The 17,290-nt window shown below is 37.1% G+C and overlaps 1 protein-coding gene across 2 annotated transcripts; it reads left to right on the top strand.

Moving 5' to 3' along the window:
- Positions 1-259: 259 nt before the first annotated feature.
- On the top strand, positions 260-10,361 carry LOC107788949 (uncharacterized). Of its 2 annotated transcripts, none has more exons than XM_016610699.2 (9): positions 260-784; positions 882-946; positions 1,407-1,518; positions 1,601-1,724; positions 1,983-2,063; positions 3,145-3,483; positions 6,467-6,633; positions 6,738-7,564; positions 8,646-10,361. In XM_016610699.2, the coding sequence occupies exons 1-9, from the start codon at positions 444-446 to the stop codon at positions 10,118-10,120; spliced, it is 3,531 nt and encodes a 1,176-aa protein (XP_016466185.2). In that variant the 5' UTR covers positions 260-443; the 3' UTR covers positions 10,121-10,361. The 2 variants fall into 2 exon arrangements, with proteins under 2 accessions (XP_016466185.2, XP_016466191.2); XM_016610705.2 differs by having other exon boundaries at positions 382-784; positions 1,999-2,063.
- Positions 10,362-17,290: the final 6,929 nt, after the last annotated feature.

Raw genomic sequence — 17,290 nt, 5'->3', positions numbered from 1 at the left:
AACGGAGGAGGAAAAAGAGGAGGAGAAAAGGGGCTAAAATTGTTTAAAAAGTGAATATAAGTTAAAACTTTTAAAGAAATAGGTATAAGTTAAATGGGGGCGACCAAATAAGACGCCCATTTGGTCGCCCCGTGCAATTTTTACACCCTTAACTAAGAAAAAGAGAATGAGAGTATTTATTGGGCTGACCTATCTTTACATGGGCCGGCCCAAGGGAAGATCCAACATCTAAATCATCTTTCCCAAGTCCCCAACTCCCAACTGAAATCAACGCGAGTCAAACCCAGCCGAGTCCCCAAACTCGGTCCAAGAACTCCCCGTCTCTTCCCAAGATCTCATCAACGAACCAGAAAATCAGCTCCGATAGCAATTTCCGTAGTTCTTCACCGTTATCAACCACTGTGCATTCCCGCGGCATCAAAATCAAAGTATCACAAAAACCAATGGAAGAGTATCCAGAAGAACTACGAACTCCGCCGGTGGCATTAGTATCTCTGGTAGGTTGTCCAGAGCTTCACGCGACAATCACTTCTCACCTTCACTCCGAACAGCCTCCTATAAATGCTCTCGCATTGCCCGATTTCTCGAAGATCTCGATTATCGCTAAGCCTTCAAAGGATACTTCTGCTCCGCCTCAACCTGTCACCGGAATCCTAAAGAGAGATTGGCTTCTCAAACATCGGACTAGGGTTCCGGCAGTTGTTGCCGCTCTCTTTAGGTCCGATCACGTCTCCGGTGATCCTGCTCAGTGGCTTCAGGTCTGCACCGATCTCGAAAACCTCAAGTAGGCTTCTTTTGTCCTTTTTGCAATTGCTTCTCTCAAGTTTATGGATGTATGATTCATTAAATGAGTTTCTTAAGGTTATGTGCTAAATGAACAGAGCTGTATTACGAGGAAGAAACGTTAAATTGGTCGTCGTGGTTGTTGCTCCATCAAATTCTAAGGGTGAGTCTTTAACACTTTGCTCTGTCTATTTGCTTTATGGCTTTCTTGCATGAATGGACTACGTACCATCTAATTCTCAGCTCATAAGTTTTCATATGGAAGAGTTTAAAGAAGAACAGGGAAATAACACTTGTTCTCCTTTTAAAAAAAAAGATTTCGACACTCGCTCTACTTATGGTTTGACCTCTCGAGCTTCATCACATTCAGTGGCACTCAATCCTAATAATTGGGAATTTCCATGTTATGGGTTGTAATTCTTTTTTCCTCTCCATTGGTGCTTGAGTCAGAGAGATCACTGAAATTTGGGTAAAGAACAAGTAGAATGATTAAACTATACCTAAGTTGGCTGCAATTTCTTGCTTGGTGGAGACGGATTTATCTAAGACATCTTTCTTCTGTTCTTCTTCCTTTCCCCGCAAATGTAGGGATTTAACCCACTTGTGATGCTTCTTTGAGACAGATGATCTAAGTGAAGACCGTATGATTGCTCTCAGAAAGCGTGCAGAACTGGACTCTAAGTATCTTATCATCTTTGTTTCAAGTGAATCAGAGCTCAAACAATCCTTGATCAGGCATGGAATTCTTTCGTCATGCTATATCTAAATTTGATTTAAAGAATCTGGTGGTGTTTGTAATTTGAGATACCTATTGCAGGTTGGGAAGCACATTCTCAGAATTGGCTAACTCTTATTACAAGGATGAAGGAAGAAGAATTAAAGCACGTATTGAAAAGAAAAACTTTCACTCTACCGAGCTGAATATTCGATGTTGTTTCAAAGTAAGGGTTCTCTTTGACGTTTAGTAGTGCTTAATGTGTTGTCCTTGTAGTATGATTTCCGCCTTACCTAAACTTGTTGGTACGATGCAGTATTTCATTATTCTTTTATTCCTCAAAAAAGAAAAAGATGAGAGTATTTCATTATCATTTCTCATGTTATTATTGAGAAGCTACCTTCTGTGCCTTTATTGTGTTGTCTTCATTATTCATCTGGATTTTGCTTCTGTCATGATTATGCTCTGCTTAACATTGTGACAGGCTGCTGTATATGCAGAATTCTGTAGAGATTGGGTTGAAGCATTAAGGCTATATGAGGACGCCTATCATGCAGTGCGAGAGGTATATTTATGTTCGTCTGCTTGTGCTGTAGAATTTCAAGCCATTTCTTTATAAATTCTTACTGCATTTTAGACCACTTTCAAAGGTACATTTGCATTACGAAGAAATGAATTATAAAGAACTTTAAAGTGCAGAGTGTTAGCTTCTTTTGGCTCTTTCTTTTCTTTGTTTAAGAAGATGACTTTAGTATAGTCAAGTTTACAAATGGCTATAGATGGAAGATAAAAAAAATGATGGCGCTTCCAATACCCCTCTATTCAGTGGCCTGCAATGATGTGGTTTCATTAGAGTGGGTTCTAATAATGTTGAAGAGATCTATGTTGCTCGGACTCTGCGAAAATGTCTCCGGGTGCGTGTCGGGTCCTCCAAAAGTTTGTATTTTTGGAGGATCCGATACGGGTGTGGCAGCATTTTGGAGAGTCCGCGCAACATAGTTTCAAGAGATTCATCTTGGTGAAAATTAATTGAAAGCTTATTTCAGTTTCTTTCTCATCCGTGTGTTAATATATATCTGGTTGAAGTTTTAAAATGTACAGTTATCCTTGTCCACCAGTAACTAGCTGCTATAGGTAGTTAGAGCTTTGCTTTCATGTTTCATTAGAACCAACTTTATTGCTTGATTGTGGTTCCTTTATTTCTTTGTATGTCTGGCTATCTTTAAGGATCCAAAGGAACCATCTTATCCAAATAAAATCCAAAGCACCTACCAAGAGCAGTATATTGCTTGACCACAAACTTGTGTTATAGGAAATGACCTTTCATCCATGTAGTGGAAATAGCTGACTGTAATAGATCAGTGTGTTTCCTTTCTCTTGCTTCATTATAGTTGCCCGGGTATCTTCTTTTAAGTGTAGTTGCATAACAGCGTGGATGAATTGTAAATACCAGTTTCAACTTCTATGTGAACAAGATTTTGCTATTGCTCATGACAGTGATAGTACCTTTAATAGGAAAAAACTTAGCAGCTTGCCTGAGTTGCAGCAGATTAATTATTGTTAAGCCTTAAACTGCTGTATCTGTTTACTTTTTGCATTATTTGCATCTTTTAATTCATATAAATAGATATCTATAAATGATACAGATGGTTGCAACATCAACCAGATTGCCTCCTATTCAAAGGCTGATTGAGATCAAAAGTGTGGCAGACCAGTTGCATTTCAAGATTTGTATGTTGTTGCTGCATGGTGGAAAACTCGTAGAAGCAATTGCCTGGTTCCGCCAGCACTATGCTTCTTACAGGAAGCTTGTTGGAGCACCAGAAGTTATTTTCCTTCACTGGGAATGGTTAAGTCGGCAATTTCTAGTGTTTGCTGAATTACTGGAGACGAGCTCTGTCACTGCTCAGCATGTATCCCCTTTGGGTTCAGATGCTACTGATAGAGCAACTGAGTGGGAATTTCATTCAGCTTATTACTTCCAGGTTGGAAAGCGTTCTCTCTCAAGCTATTCATTCATTGTGGTGCACTTGTTGATTAGTGAACCAAATGATCAATCAACTATGCCTCCATCGAACTAGTTGGGGTAGGCTATATGAATCTCGTGTTTCTATTCCGCTCTTTTCAGACCCTTTTCATAGCGGGTCTTCAAAACTAGTGGTCTTCTCAATCTCCCACTTATCCTTACACAGAGATACAATTCTCAATCAGAACAAAAAGACTCATCGAAAACAAGGGATCTAATATAAGTGTAACCACAAGACTTAATCCCAAGTATTGTCTATGAATTCTTTACTTTCATCGTATATGTAACCTCATATAACCACAAGGCTATATGAATCTTGTGTTTCTATTCCGCTCTTTTCAGACCCTTTTCATAGCGGGTCTTCAAAACTAGTGGTCTTCTCAATCTCCCACATATCCTTACACAGAGATACAATTCTCTATCAGAACGAAAAGACTCATCGAAAATAAGGGATCTAATATAAGTGTAACCACAAGACTTAATCCCAAGTGTCGTCTATGAATCTTGACTTTCATTGTGTATTTCTATGTTGCGCGGACTCTCCAAAATGTAGCCGCACCCGTGTCGGATCCTTCAAAAATGCACTACTTTTGGAGGATCCGACACGTATCCGGCCACATTTTCGGAGAGTCCGAGCAACATAGGTGTATTTTAACTAAGTTTACATTGATCTGTGAGATTAAGTGTTTTGAGACAATAACAATTGCTTCTTAAAAAAAAGGAGTCTTTTGATACAGCTCCCTCCATGTGATTTTGGGTCTATCTCGTCTCCTTTTGTCACCTTTCTTTATCATAATGTCACACACCTACCGAGCGGTGCATATGGAGATAGGATTCGCTACCTTGAAGATTACTTTTCCTTTTGGTCAAAACGACATTTTTGTTGGAATGTCAATCAATAGAGTAAGTAGGAAAGAGCGGATGAGAACAGATTAACCTTTAGCTTTTAAATTTAACATTAGGCTCTCAATTCACAACTATGTAAGAGGGAAGATGAAAATAACCTTAAGCTACTTTCCAATCATCCCAGATACCTTTCTTGGTGATCATCTTTCCAGAGAGATTCCCATCATATAGACACTTGTTACAAGACGTCTCGAGTCCTTATCTTTCCAGGAAGAATTTTTAAGTAATTAAGGTAATGAAAGTAGAGATAGCAATTCTTCTCACCAACCCATTAGAGGGAATGATTAGAAGCCATCAGGATATCGTCCTTCATTAAATACCCAATTAGAAGAAACATAAAAATATTCCCCATTTTTCAATACTAGTTATTTTTTTCATGAAGTAGCTTTTGTTTACTAATGATCAAGTGGTCATCCTTGAACTAAATTCCATCTTCTGTAGTGTGTTTCCTCTTGGCTCTAGTTAAACTCTGGATTTCTTTATCCTGTGTTTTTGGGCCAGTTACGACTCTATGTTTTTGTGTATGTCGTATCTATTTAACCAACTCTTTTCCCCAACTGCTACCTTTTGATATTTGCTGTAACGATAACGATAACCTCTCTAACCCCTAAGCCACATTACTAGTGATTTTTGTCTTCAGCAAATAGTTTAATTTCATTCCTTTTTGTTTAGGGGCTTAATTTCCTCTGCTTTTGACGAGAGTATAAAAAATTGATGATTCTGTTATATTCTGTCAATTTATCTATTTAATGTGATGCTTTCTTTGACACGACTCTGGTCTAACTACTGACACAAACAACTTACTGGGTTTCCTACTTTATTCAACAAAAACCTTAAGCCCTAATTCTGGGTAGTGGAGAAGCGAGAGCACTGCAACCTGTCAAACTATCATTTTATATGCAGATAGATAATGATTACATCCTTAATCCATTTTGTCGTCTAGTTTTATCTACAACTTCTTTGTAGCTCATAACGTGATTCCCCCAGAATATCCTCTGCCCACTGCATTTTAATCATCTTCTTGAAGCGCTTCTCCTTTGCAGAAAAGTTTTCAAATCTTGAAGTTCTCCCTTTAGTTAACTCCTCCACTGTCAAGTGTCAAATGCTAATGGAACACAAATGCCATTTGTAGGAGTGGCAAACGGGTGGGTCGGGTCGGATATGATTCGGGTCGAAATGGGTAATGAAAAAAACGGATAAATTATCCGACCCAACCCATATTTAATACGGATAAAAAAACGGGTTAACCAGCGGATAATATGAGTAACCATATTTTCCATGACTTCTTGCATATGATCACTTTTGAGAGAATTCGTAGTCTCTCTAACTTGATGAACCCCCGATTTGAGGCTTTACAAATGTAAAAATTAGACTCATTGGTTATCCATTAGTTACCCATTGGTTATCCATTTTCTAAATGGATAATATGGTTCTTATCCATATCTGACCCGTTTTTAAAAAGTTCATTATCCCATTTTTTAATGGATAATATGGGTGGTTAACTATTTTCTTTTAACCATTTTGCCACCCCTAGCCATTTGCCAGGCATTACTCTGAGTATCAGGCAGGAGTCGTCCTAATTTGAGAAACTAGGACCAAACAGTATGGAACTTCCTTTCCACTATGCCATGCTGCTTTTCCCCATATCAGATGCAGGTTCCGCCAGTTTCTTGTTAGAATGGTGTCATTGTTGGACAAAAGTTGACTTAATAAAGTTGAATATTTTCAATTTCTAATGACAATAACCTCCTAGTTTCTTGGTTTTATCTATCTTGCTCCCTCACTAAGATGACGATGAATGGGGAGATGGGATCCATCGACTTTAGGCCTCAAGGAGCAGTTTTGGCAGGCTTTCACTAAATAAGCTGGCAGCAACCATGTTTCAACCTTTAAATGTTGCTTGTATAAAGCCCCATCAGTGGCAGAACTAACTTCTTTTATATCTTTGTATATATTACTTTACCTGGTTTATTACTATAGGCCAAGAACCATACCACTCTATTCATATGCTTGTTTATCTACTTTACTTAAAACAGCTAGCAGCTCATTACTTGAAGGAAAAGAGTTCCTCTCTCGAACTTGCACTATCTATGTCTGAGACTGCTGCTGAGACTGATGGGAATGCTGAATCTGTGATAGCTGCTGCTTATGTTGGTCAGTTTGCAAAACTACTGGAGCTTGGAGACACATTTGTTATGCAATCGTGAGTGTGGTGATTTTCTTGTAGTAACTTAGTTCAGGAATTTTTGTTGTCTCACTCCTCCAATTTAATTATTTTCCTGCTGTTCTCTCCATATACTTTTGCAGTCTTAGTGATGAAGACTATGCCCATTATGCTCTGGCTGAAGGAAAGAGATTCCGGGACTCCTATGAAATTATTGCTCTCCTAAAAAAATCTTTTGAGGCATACAACAATGATAAAGCCTCTCGGATGGCTGCCTACTGTGGCTTCCAAATGGCTAGAGAATATTTTGTAGTAGGTGAATATAGTAATGCAAAAGAGGTTTTTGAGAATGTTGCTAGTCTTTATCGACAGGAGGGCTGGGTTACTTTGTTATGGAATGTCTTGGGTTACCTTAGAGACTGCTCAAAGAAAACTGCTTCTGTGAAAGATTTCACAGAGTACTCTCTTGAAATGGCTGCTCTGCCGGCACCTACTAATGCAGCTGGGCAAAGAGACTGTGGACCAGCTGGGCCTGCTAGTCTTGCTCAAAGAGAAATAATACACAAGGAAGTGTTTTCAGTTATCAGAGGAGAATCAGAAAGTGCAGCTACTGAAGAAGACAGTAACCTCAAAGTAACAGCTGATAATCCCCTTTATCTTGAGATTGATCTTGTCAGTCCCCTCAGAGCAGTACTTCTTGCTTCAGTTGCTTTTCATGAACAAGTAGTTAAGCCTGGTGCAGAAACAGTGATTACCCTATCCCTTCTATCTCAATTACCTCTCAATGTTGAGATTGATCAATTAGAAATCCAATTTAATCAGTCGGAGTGTAACTTTGTCATTGTAAATGCTCAAAGATCCCATTTAGCTGCAATATCCTGTTTACAACCTGGTCGTCGGGTGGAGACAGCTTCCACCCTGGAACTTCGCACAAACAAATGGCTGCGGCTCACATATGACGTGAAACCTGGTAAGCTGGCTACTTACTCTTTTCACTTGTTGCAACTCCAAGCTTGAACTATTTCAGGTTTGATTGGAGAACACATCAAACTGAATATATTCAGCTGATCCCATTGAAAGAATATCCGCCCGAATAATTAACTAACTAAGCATCTATCTTGTGGAACATCCTTTATCTTACTTTCACAGTGACTAGAAGTACGTGCTTAGGTTGAGGTAGCATGCTCCTCATCTTCTTGTCCCAGAATTAATTGGCAGCTTCCAAGCCAATCTAGCTTTGCTTTCCCTGCACGGCATGATTGTAGCTTGTAGATGCTTTACGAACTGAAATAAATTGGGGAATGTAACTTTCAAGAGAGAATTACCTCACTATTTGTCACCCCAAAAGCTAACGCACCCTCCATTTTCCACTTTAAAGGAGGTCTTAGAGCTGAACTCTACCCATCATTTGCTTATGCTTTGCCAAAGACTAACTCCATACTGAGATGAGTAAGGTTTTGTTCACCAATGAACTTCTTGTCCATATTTAGCTTTTATGACCAATCTCTAGTCCATATTTAGCTTTTATGACCAATCTCTAGAACGCTGCATCACTGTTGGAATTTTTTTTTAAGTAAGAAGATTCAAAAATGAAATAATACTCTTGCTCATATTTTCTAGAAGCCCTGAAATAGCCTCATAGTTAAGCAAGATAAGATTCAAATAAAGCACTTCTGACTTTTCTGCACCAAAGAAAATTAGAGACTTAATTGTCGGCAGCTTATACCAAATGTGACACTATTACATTATCTCCAGCTCTTTTGCACACTGAAAACCTTAATCCACAGCCAGTCTACTGCTTTATCCAGCTGCTTGCTTACTCCTTTCATTCCCAATATAACCAAGAATGGAGAGCAGGGATCTCCTTGTCTAAGACCCTCTGAGGCGAGAAAAGTCCAGCTGGACCACCATTGATCAAAACTGAATATTTCACTGAGGAGGGGCTGAATTTTATCCATTTTATATATAATACTCTGCTATCCATCCCAGTTTTTAATTAACATATATTATTGTATTGCACCTAAAAGTGAGATAACATTTGAATGATGTAGAGCAAAGTGGAAAGCTGGAATGCATATATGTGACTGCTAGATGGGGCCAACATTTTACAATATGTTGCCGAGCTGAAAGTCCTGCCTCCATGAATGACTTACCTCTCTGGAAGTTTGAAGACATAGTGCAAACTATACCAATGAAGGATCCTGGTCTGGCTTTCTCTGGTCAGAAGGCCGTCCAAGTTGAAGAACCAGACCCACAAGTGGATCTAAAGTTGGATTCTTCTGGCCCGGCATTGGTCGGAGAGAGCTTTACTGTTCCTGTGATTATCACCTCAAAGGGCCACAATGTCCACTCTGGTGAGCTGAAAATTAACCTTGTTGATACAAGAGGTGGTGGCTTACTTAGTCCAAGGGAGGCAGAATCTTTTTCAACAGATAATCTCCATGTAGAGCTTGTTGGAGTATCTGGACGAGAATCTGAAGATCTCGCTAATTCAGATAACATTCGAAAAATCCAGCCTTCTTTTGGATTGATTTCTGTCCCATTTTTGAATGAGGGGGACTCCTGGTCCTGCAAATTAGAAATTAGATGGAATCGCCCTAAACCTATCATGCTTTACGTGTCACTGGGATACTTTCCTCAAAGTCCGGAAGTTAGCTCACAGAGAGCTCATGTGCACAAAAGCTTGCAAATTGAAGGTAAGACTGCTGTTGTAATGAGCCATCGCTTTATGTTGCCATTTCGAAGAGAACCACTTCTGCTGTCAAAGACGAAGCCAGCTTCTGATTCTGACCAAATACCATCTCTGCCTCTGAAGGAAACAAGTATACTAGTTGTTAGTGCTAAGAATTGCACAGAAGTACCTTTGCGCTTGTTGTCAATGTCTGTTGATGCAGTTGACGCTAGCACCTGTGATGTGAAAAGTAAGAGTGAGGACCCAGTAGAACCTGTGCTGCTTGTGGCAGGAGAAGAGTTTAAACAGGTTTTTGCTGTCACTCCTGAGGTTAATCTTCCTAAACTAAACATGGGTATTGTGTGTTTGAGATGGAGAAGGGATCATGGAGATGGAGAAACATCAGGTTCTTGTAGCACAGCATCTGCAGTTCTAACAAAACACAGTCTTCCTGATGTAAATGTAGAGCAACCTCCATTGATCGTGAGTTTAGATTGTCCTCCTCATGCTATTCTTGGAAATCCATTTACATACTCCATTAAAGTTACCAACAGAACACAGTTTCTTCAGGAGGTCAAATATTCGTTGGCAGATTCACAGAGTTTTGTTTTATCAGGGCCTCATAATGATACAACTTCTATTTTGCCAAAGTCTGAGCACATAGTTAGTTACAAGCTTGTACCACTTGCCTCAGGTTTTCAGCAGCTTCCTAAAATTACATTGACCTCGGTACGATATTCAGCTGGCTTTCAACCTTCAGTTGCAGCTTCTACGGTGTTTGTATTCCCATCTGAGCCTCATTTTGGGTTGAAGGATATTGAAAAGATGAGAGTGGAATCTGTTGCAGCCGAATAGGCTTCCACACTTTCTTTGTTTATTCTGCAAGTTTGTGTTCGAGGGTGATTAGCCAAAGTGTATTGATAAGAAATCATGCGTGTGGAATGTGGATTATCAAGGGCGGTTCCACCCCTAGGCCATTAAAGTTCTTGCTTTAGCCCCCTAAGATTTTTTCTATTTGATATAAAATATGTAATTCAAATAATTATTACATTCTTATTAATATTTGAGTAACTAGTTGTTGTCAGTTTGTTACCAATCATGAATCGCTTACTTTTTACTATTTTTTAGGAATTTGGTTGAGGTAAGTAATTATAGATGAAAGTGATGGATAATTAAAATTTAAGTCACTTCATGCTTCTTTTCTCTTATTCGCTAGAACTTGAATCACATACTTTTTAAAAGTTTGTTCTTTCAATAGACTCTTTTCAAGCTAATCAGATTGCAACACACTCAAGAATAGAATTGGAAGTGCCAAGAGATATTGTGGAAATTGGAATATGAAATTAATTTGTTTTATATACTCAAGTAGATAAAGACTTAGTTATTTTTCAAAACGAACTGGCAACATCATGTTAACAAACAAATTCCTTGTAACTTGTAAGGAGTCATTTCTAACAATCACTGGCAACATCTCGCATAATGAGAGCTAATTTATTCTAATTTTGACATTTTTTATATTACGTAGGTGGTGCATTATACAAGAAGGAGATACACGTTAATGTAATGGTATAGTCACAACAAATGGATTTTATATTTATACTAAATAAGGTACAAAACTAACTATCGCTAATGTGTTGAATTAGAAGTAGCACAGGAAGGAAAATACTACAAGTCCTGTAATGCTACGGATAGAGGTGGCAAAATGGTTAAAAGAATACAGTTAGTCACCCATATTATCCATTAAAAAATGGGTTGGATAATGAATTTTTTAAAAACGAATCAAATATGGATAAGAACCATAATATCCGTTTAAAAAATGGATAACCAATGGATATCCAATTGGTCTAACTTTTACATTTGTAAAGCTTCAAATTAGGGGTTCCTCAAGTTAGGGCGACTAAGAATTTTACCAAAAGTGATCATATGCAATAAGTCGTGAGTAATATGGTTACCCATATTATCTGCCGGTTAACCCTTTTTATTCTTATTAAAAAAAATGGGTCGGGTCGGATAATTGATCCACTTTTCATTACCCGGTTTTTATGCGAACCATATCCGACCCGACCTGCCCGTTTGTCACTCCTAGCTATGCACAATGTTCTCTAGTTTAATATAAATATATTCCATATTGTCAAAATATTATATATATATATATATATATATATATATGGAACTAGGTAAAGCCAGATCAAAGAATCAAAATCATGAATTGTTTAAATTCTTAGATATCTCACATTATTATAATAGCATTGAGTGTAACAAAAATACATATTCCATTATAAGACGATCTCTCAAAAAAAATTACTCGTGACAGTTGTATGTATTAATTTAGTAAATTTAATTCTAAGAGAATATAGCGCACAATCAAAATTGTACAGTTAGATCATATCGACGCACAGTGTATGTGTGATTGCAATTTGTGTTATTGATGCTAGACACATTACATATATATGGTTATACACTACTAAAAATTATGTCCATGACATGAACAATTATTTTCTCAATTTGCTAGTCACTTTTATTTGTTAACCATGCTCAATTAGCGCGGAAGTTGCACGTGCTGTTAAATAAAAGTATAGGAAAACATAAAATTTAACACATCTTCAAATATCAGACTAAAGCACTTCAACTCTTTTTTTATGGTTAAATAATATATTATATGTAATAAGACAATAAAAGAAGAATAATAATATTGGAGAGAAAGAAGAAAATTCTTATTGAATTTTGGGATGATTTACAATGGGGTAAGACCTCTCTATTTATAAGGGGAAAATGACTTAGCCACAAAGTAAAACTCTCTACAAGATAGACATTCACTCTAAATAGAATTCTATTCATAACACTCCCCCTAAATGTCTACTCAATAAGTAATGTGCCTCGTTAAAATCTTAACTAAAATAAAACTCAATGGGAAAAAATTCTAGAAAAGGAAAAAGAGTGCACATATCTAACAATACGCATTTTGGTTGCCTCGTTAAAAACCTTGCGAGGAAAACCTAGTGGAACAAAACCTTCTAAGGAAAAAAGAGTGCAACTCGCATTAACTCCCCCTGATGAAAGCATCAATTCACATCATTGAGCCTTCGCATCCCGATCTTGTATGCTAGCTTCTTGAAGGTTAACGTTGGTAGAGATTTTGTGAACAAATCAGCCATATTATCACTTGAACGAATCTGTTGCACATTGATATCACCATTCGTTTGAAGATCATGTGTGAAAAATAACTTTGGTGAAATGTGCTTTGTTCTATCTCCTTTTATGAATCCTCCCTTCAATTGGGCTATGCATGTTGCATTATCTTCATACAAAATCGTGGGTAGTTTGTCGCATTTCAAACCACATTTGTCTCGAATAAGATGTATTATAGACCTCAAGCACACACATTCTCGACTTGCTTCATGAATAACAATTATCTCAGCATGATTAGATGAAGTAGTCACAATTGATTGCTTAGTCGATCGCCAAGATATGACAGTGCCTCCACTGGTAAACACATAACCTGTTTGAGATCGAGCCTTGTGTGGGTCAGATAAATACTCAGCATCAGCATAACCAATAAGATCGGGACTGCAACTATTACCATAAAATAAGCCCATATCAATAGTCCCTTTTAGACACCGTAATATGTGTTTGATTCCATTCCAATGCCTCCTTGTAGGAGCAGAGCTATATTTTGCTAAGACATTAACTGCAAAAATTATGTCAGGCCTTGTAGTATTAGCATGATACATCAGTGCACCAATTGCACTAAGATATAGTACTTCAGGACCAAGTAGCTCTTCATTCGCTTCTTGAGGTCGGAATGGATCCTTATTCACATCAAGTGATCGAACAACTATCAGAGTACTTAATGGATGTGCTTCATCCATGTAAAACCGTTTCAATACCTTTTCTATGTAGGTAGATTGATGAACAAAAATTTCGTTTTCCAAATGTTCAATTTGCAAACCAAGATATAATTTTGTCTTTCTGAGATCTTTCATCTCAAATTCCTTCTTTAAGTAATCAATTGCCTTTTGGAGTTCTATAGGAGTTCCAATAAGGTTTATGTCATCAACATATACGGCAAGTACAACAAATTCTGATGTTGTGTTCTTTATAAACACACGAACAAATGACATCATTTATATAACCTTCCTTTAATAAATACTCACTAAGACGATTATACCACATTCGTCCTCATTGTTTTAGACCATACAAAGATCTTTGCAATTTGATTGAAAATATTTTTCGAGACTTTGAATTATGTGTGTTAGGCATTTTAAATCCCTCGAGAATTTTCATATATATCTCATTATCAAGTGAGCCATAAAGGAAGGCGGTAACGACATCCATTAAATGCATGTCAATCTTTTTATGGATAGCAAAACTAATGAGATAACGGAACATTATAACATCCATAACGGGTAAATATGTCTCTTCATAATCGACACCAGGCCTTTGTGAAAATCCTTGTGCAACATGGCGTGCCTTATATATTTGTACCTCATTTTTCTCATTCCTCTTACGTACAAAGACCCATTTATAGCCAACAGGCTTAACACCATTAGGTGTTTGGACTACAGGCCCAAAAACTTTACGTTTTGCAAGTGAATTCAACTCTGATTGGATTGCTTCTTGCCATTTTGGCCAATCACGTCTTTGCCGATATTCTCTAACAGATTGAGATTCAAGATCCTCACTATCTTGCATAATGCTAGATGCAACATTATATCCAAAGACATAATTCACCACTCTATCCAATCGATTCAAATTTGTCTGAATATCGATTGAATTTATTGATAGTTCCTTATTTTCTTGAGTCTCGGGCTCAGTGGTTTCCTCATGAATCTCAGAATTTACTAAATCGTGTATTTCTTCGTGAGACTCTTTCGTAGTGTCATCTTGATCATTCATTTTCCTTTTTCTAGGATTTTGATCTTTGGAACCCAATGGTCTGCCACGTTTTAGGCGTGCTTTTGACTCATTAGCTATGGCACTAGAAGATTGTCCAATAGAGAAATCAATACGGATTTGAACATTCTCTGTAGGGATATGTGATTTTGTTATCCTTTTCAGATCCGTAAATGCATCTGGCATTTGATTTGCTATTCTCTGCAAATGGATAATCTTTTGCTCCTCTTTTTCACAAATAAAGGCGCGTGGATCAAGATGAGATAATGATGGATTTTTTCACAAAATTTCCCGTTTGGTTTAACTATTTTCTCCCCCTAATTTTGGAAAAAGTGTCTAATTGAATCGACAGTCTGCAAATCGAGCGGTGAATAAATCCCCCGTTAATATTTCAAGATAGCGAATAATGGAGGGCGATTCAAATCCAACATATATTCCTAACCTTCCTTGGGGACCCATTTTGGTGCGATATGGCAGGGCTACAGGCACATATACTGCGCATCTAAAAATTCTTAAATGGGATATATTAGGTTCATGACCCAAAACTAATTGCAACAGGGAATATTTATGATGATTTGTCGGTCTGAGACGAACTAGCATTGCTGCATGCAAAATGGCGTGACCCTAAACAGAAGTGGACAACTTCGTTTTCATAAGTAACGATCTTGCTATCAATTATAGACGTTTAATTAAAAACTCTGCAAAGCCATTTTGAATGTGAACATGAGCTACGGGATGTTCCACTTTTATCCCAATTGATAAGCAATAATCATTAAATGCTTGGAATGAAAACTCAACAGCATTATTAAGTCTAATAGACTTAATTGGATTATTGAAAAATTGTGCCCGTAATCGAATTATTTGTGCCATTAATTTTGCAAGCGCGAGATTGCGAGATGACAATAGGTACATATGAAACCATCTAGAAGATGTATCTATTAAGACCATAAAATATCTAAATGACCCACTAGGTGGGTGAATAGGTCCACAAATGTTCCCTTGTATACGTTCCAAAAACGTAGGGGACTCAATTCTAACCTTTGTTGGTGATGGTCTAATAATTCACTTGCCTTGATAACAAGAAGTGCAAAAAAATTCATTATTTAAAAGAATCTTTAAATTCTTTAATGGATGCCCATTTGAGTTTTCTATAATTCGTCTCATCATAATTGATGCAGGGTGTCTCAATCGATCATGCCAAAATACAAAAGTATTGGAATCAATAACCTTTTGGTTCACAATAGAATGTGTCTCAAATGCACTAATTCTTGTCCGATACATGCCACAAGATAAAGATGAGAATTTCTCAATGACCCTCTTTTGGCTAGAGACATTCTTGGTAATGATGAGATATTCAAGATTATTCTCATCTATTGTCTCAATATGATATCCATTTCGGCGGATATCTTTAAAACTCAACAAGTTTCTCTTGGACTTGGAGGAGAACATTGCATTCTCTATGATAAGTATTATTCCTTTAGGCAGAGTTATAGTAGCTCTTCCAGAGCCTTCAATTAATTTACTACTACCATAAATTATAGTAACATCTGCCTTATACATACTTAAATGAGAGAAATATTTCTTCTCTTTGAATATTGTATGTGTCGTACATGAATCAATTAAACAAATATTTTTACAATTGAACTTTGATCCAAGTTTGCTTTGTGGAATATCCATATTTGCTTCCCATGGGTTGACATACAAAAAGAAATATATGAATAAATATAAGATTATGGGAGACGAGATCAATTAATTAGAGTTCTATGTAATGGGTGAAACTTTAAAGATAAATATGAGAAATTGCAAGAAAATGCAATCATAATTCGGGAACGGGAAATAATCGATAAGTGACATTACATGCATGTAGTTATGTCAAAAAGATTACAAGTACATATCTTTATTCAGAGTTTGAAGAGTCTGATTTCCCTTAGACAATCAAAAGTTAAATTCTTTAGATTTCTGGATATGGCTATATTAATACTTCAAAAAACAACATTCACTTGAAACATAATTGTCAAACAGGGGAATGTGCGATGGGCATAAGGGATATTTAATATTTTATTTCAAATCAAATTACCTATAATTTAGGCCAATATAAGATGCGTTAAGAAAGGTATTGGTACCCTTGTTGGAACATTGTCTAAAACGAATAGTGGAACCATATTTAATCAAAACGAACTAAAATTATTTCGTAAAATAAATAATACTAATTGATACTAATGACTACTACTCATGTAAAGAATTGTAATTACATGATGTTATTCACTAACTATTAAGAATAGGCAAAAATAAAAGTTGAACTACTCAATCTTCTTTAACCACGAATTCATCACCGATCATTTTTCCATCAGGGTGCTCAAAGAAGTCTGTCATATCCAAGTGGTGATGTCAAATTCATTGTCATAGACAAGATTAGCTTCAGGGCCTTTATTCTTTAGAGATGGTTGATAAAGCTCAACCAAATGTCTTGGTGTACGACAAATATTTGCCCAATGCCCTTTTCCACCGCAACGATAACATTCAGTTTCTGAACCATTTGCCTTTGGCTTCTCATCTTTCCCTTTCCACTTTTGGTGATTATTTTTCTTTGGGGGGAGGGGGGGTTATTAACACCAGGAGAATTTCTTCCTTATCTACGGACACGACCACGATCACGAATAAGGCTACGACCTTTTCCATGCTTAGCATAATGGGAATACACCTCATCCACTTCAGGCAATGGTGTAGACCCAGTGGATCGATTTTCATGATTTCTCATGAGCAAGTCATTATTTCGTTCATCCACAAGGAGAAGAGAAATCAACTCAGAGTATTTCTTGAAACCTTTATCTCTGTATTGCTGTTGCAAGACCATATTGGAGGCATGAAACGTTGTGAACGTTTTTTCAAGCATATCATAATCAGTGATAGTATCTCCACAAAGTTTCAATTTAGAAGTAATTCTGAACATTGCAGAATTATATTCAGAAACAGACTTAAAGTCTTGGAGACTCAGATGAGCCCAATCATATCGTGATTGTGGAAGGGTGACCAACTTTAAGTTGTTATATCTTTCTTTAAGCCATTCTACAAAATAAATGGATCTTTGACTGTGAGATATTCTATTTTGAACCCTTCATCAAGGTGATGACG

The sequence above is a fragment of the Nicotiana tabacum genome, chromosome 3 (genome assembly GCF_000715075.1).
Source record: "Nicotiana tabacum cultivar K326 chromosome 3, ASM71507v2, whole genome shotgun sequence".
NCBI classification, from domain to species: domain Eukaryota; kingdom Viridiplantae; phylum Streptophyta; class Magnoliopsida; order Solanales; family Solanaceae; genus Nicotiana; species Nicotiana tabacum.
This window is presented reverse-complemented; position numbering and strand designations above follow the sequence as displayed.

What these genes read in the sequence shown, in the direction of transcription:
- LOC107788949 (XM_016610699.2), top strand. Translation starts at nt 444, where the DNA reads ATGGAAGAGTATCCAGAAGAACTACGAACTCCGCCGGTGGCATTAGTA. An exon ending in TGCTCCATCAAATTCTAAGG is followed by an intron (nt 947 to 1,406) that starts GTGAGTCTTTAA and finishes TCTTTGAGACAG; the next exon opens with ATGATCTAAGTGAAGACCGT. An exon ending in CCTATCATGCAGTGCGAGAG is followed by an intron (nt 2,064 to 3,144) that starts GTATATTTATGT and finishes TAAATGATACAG; the next exon opens with ATGGTTGCAACATCAACCAG.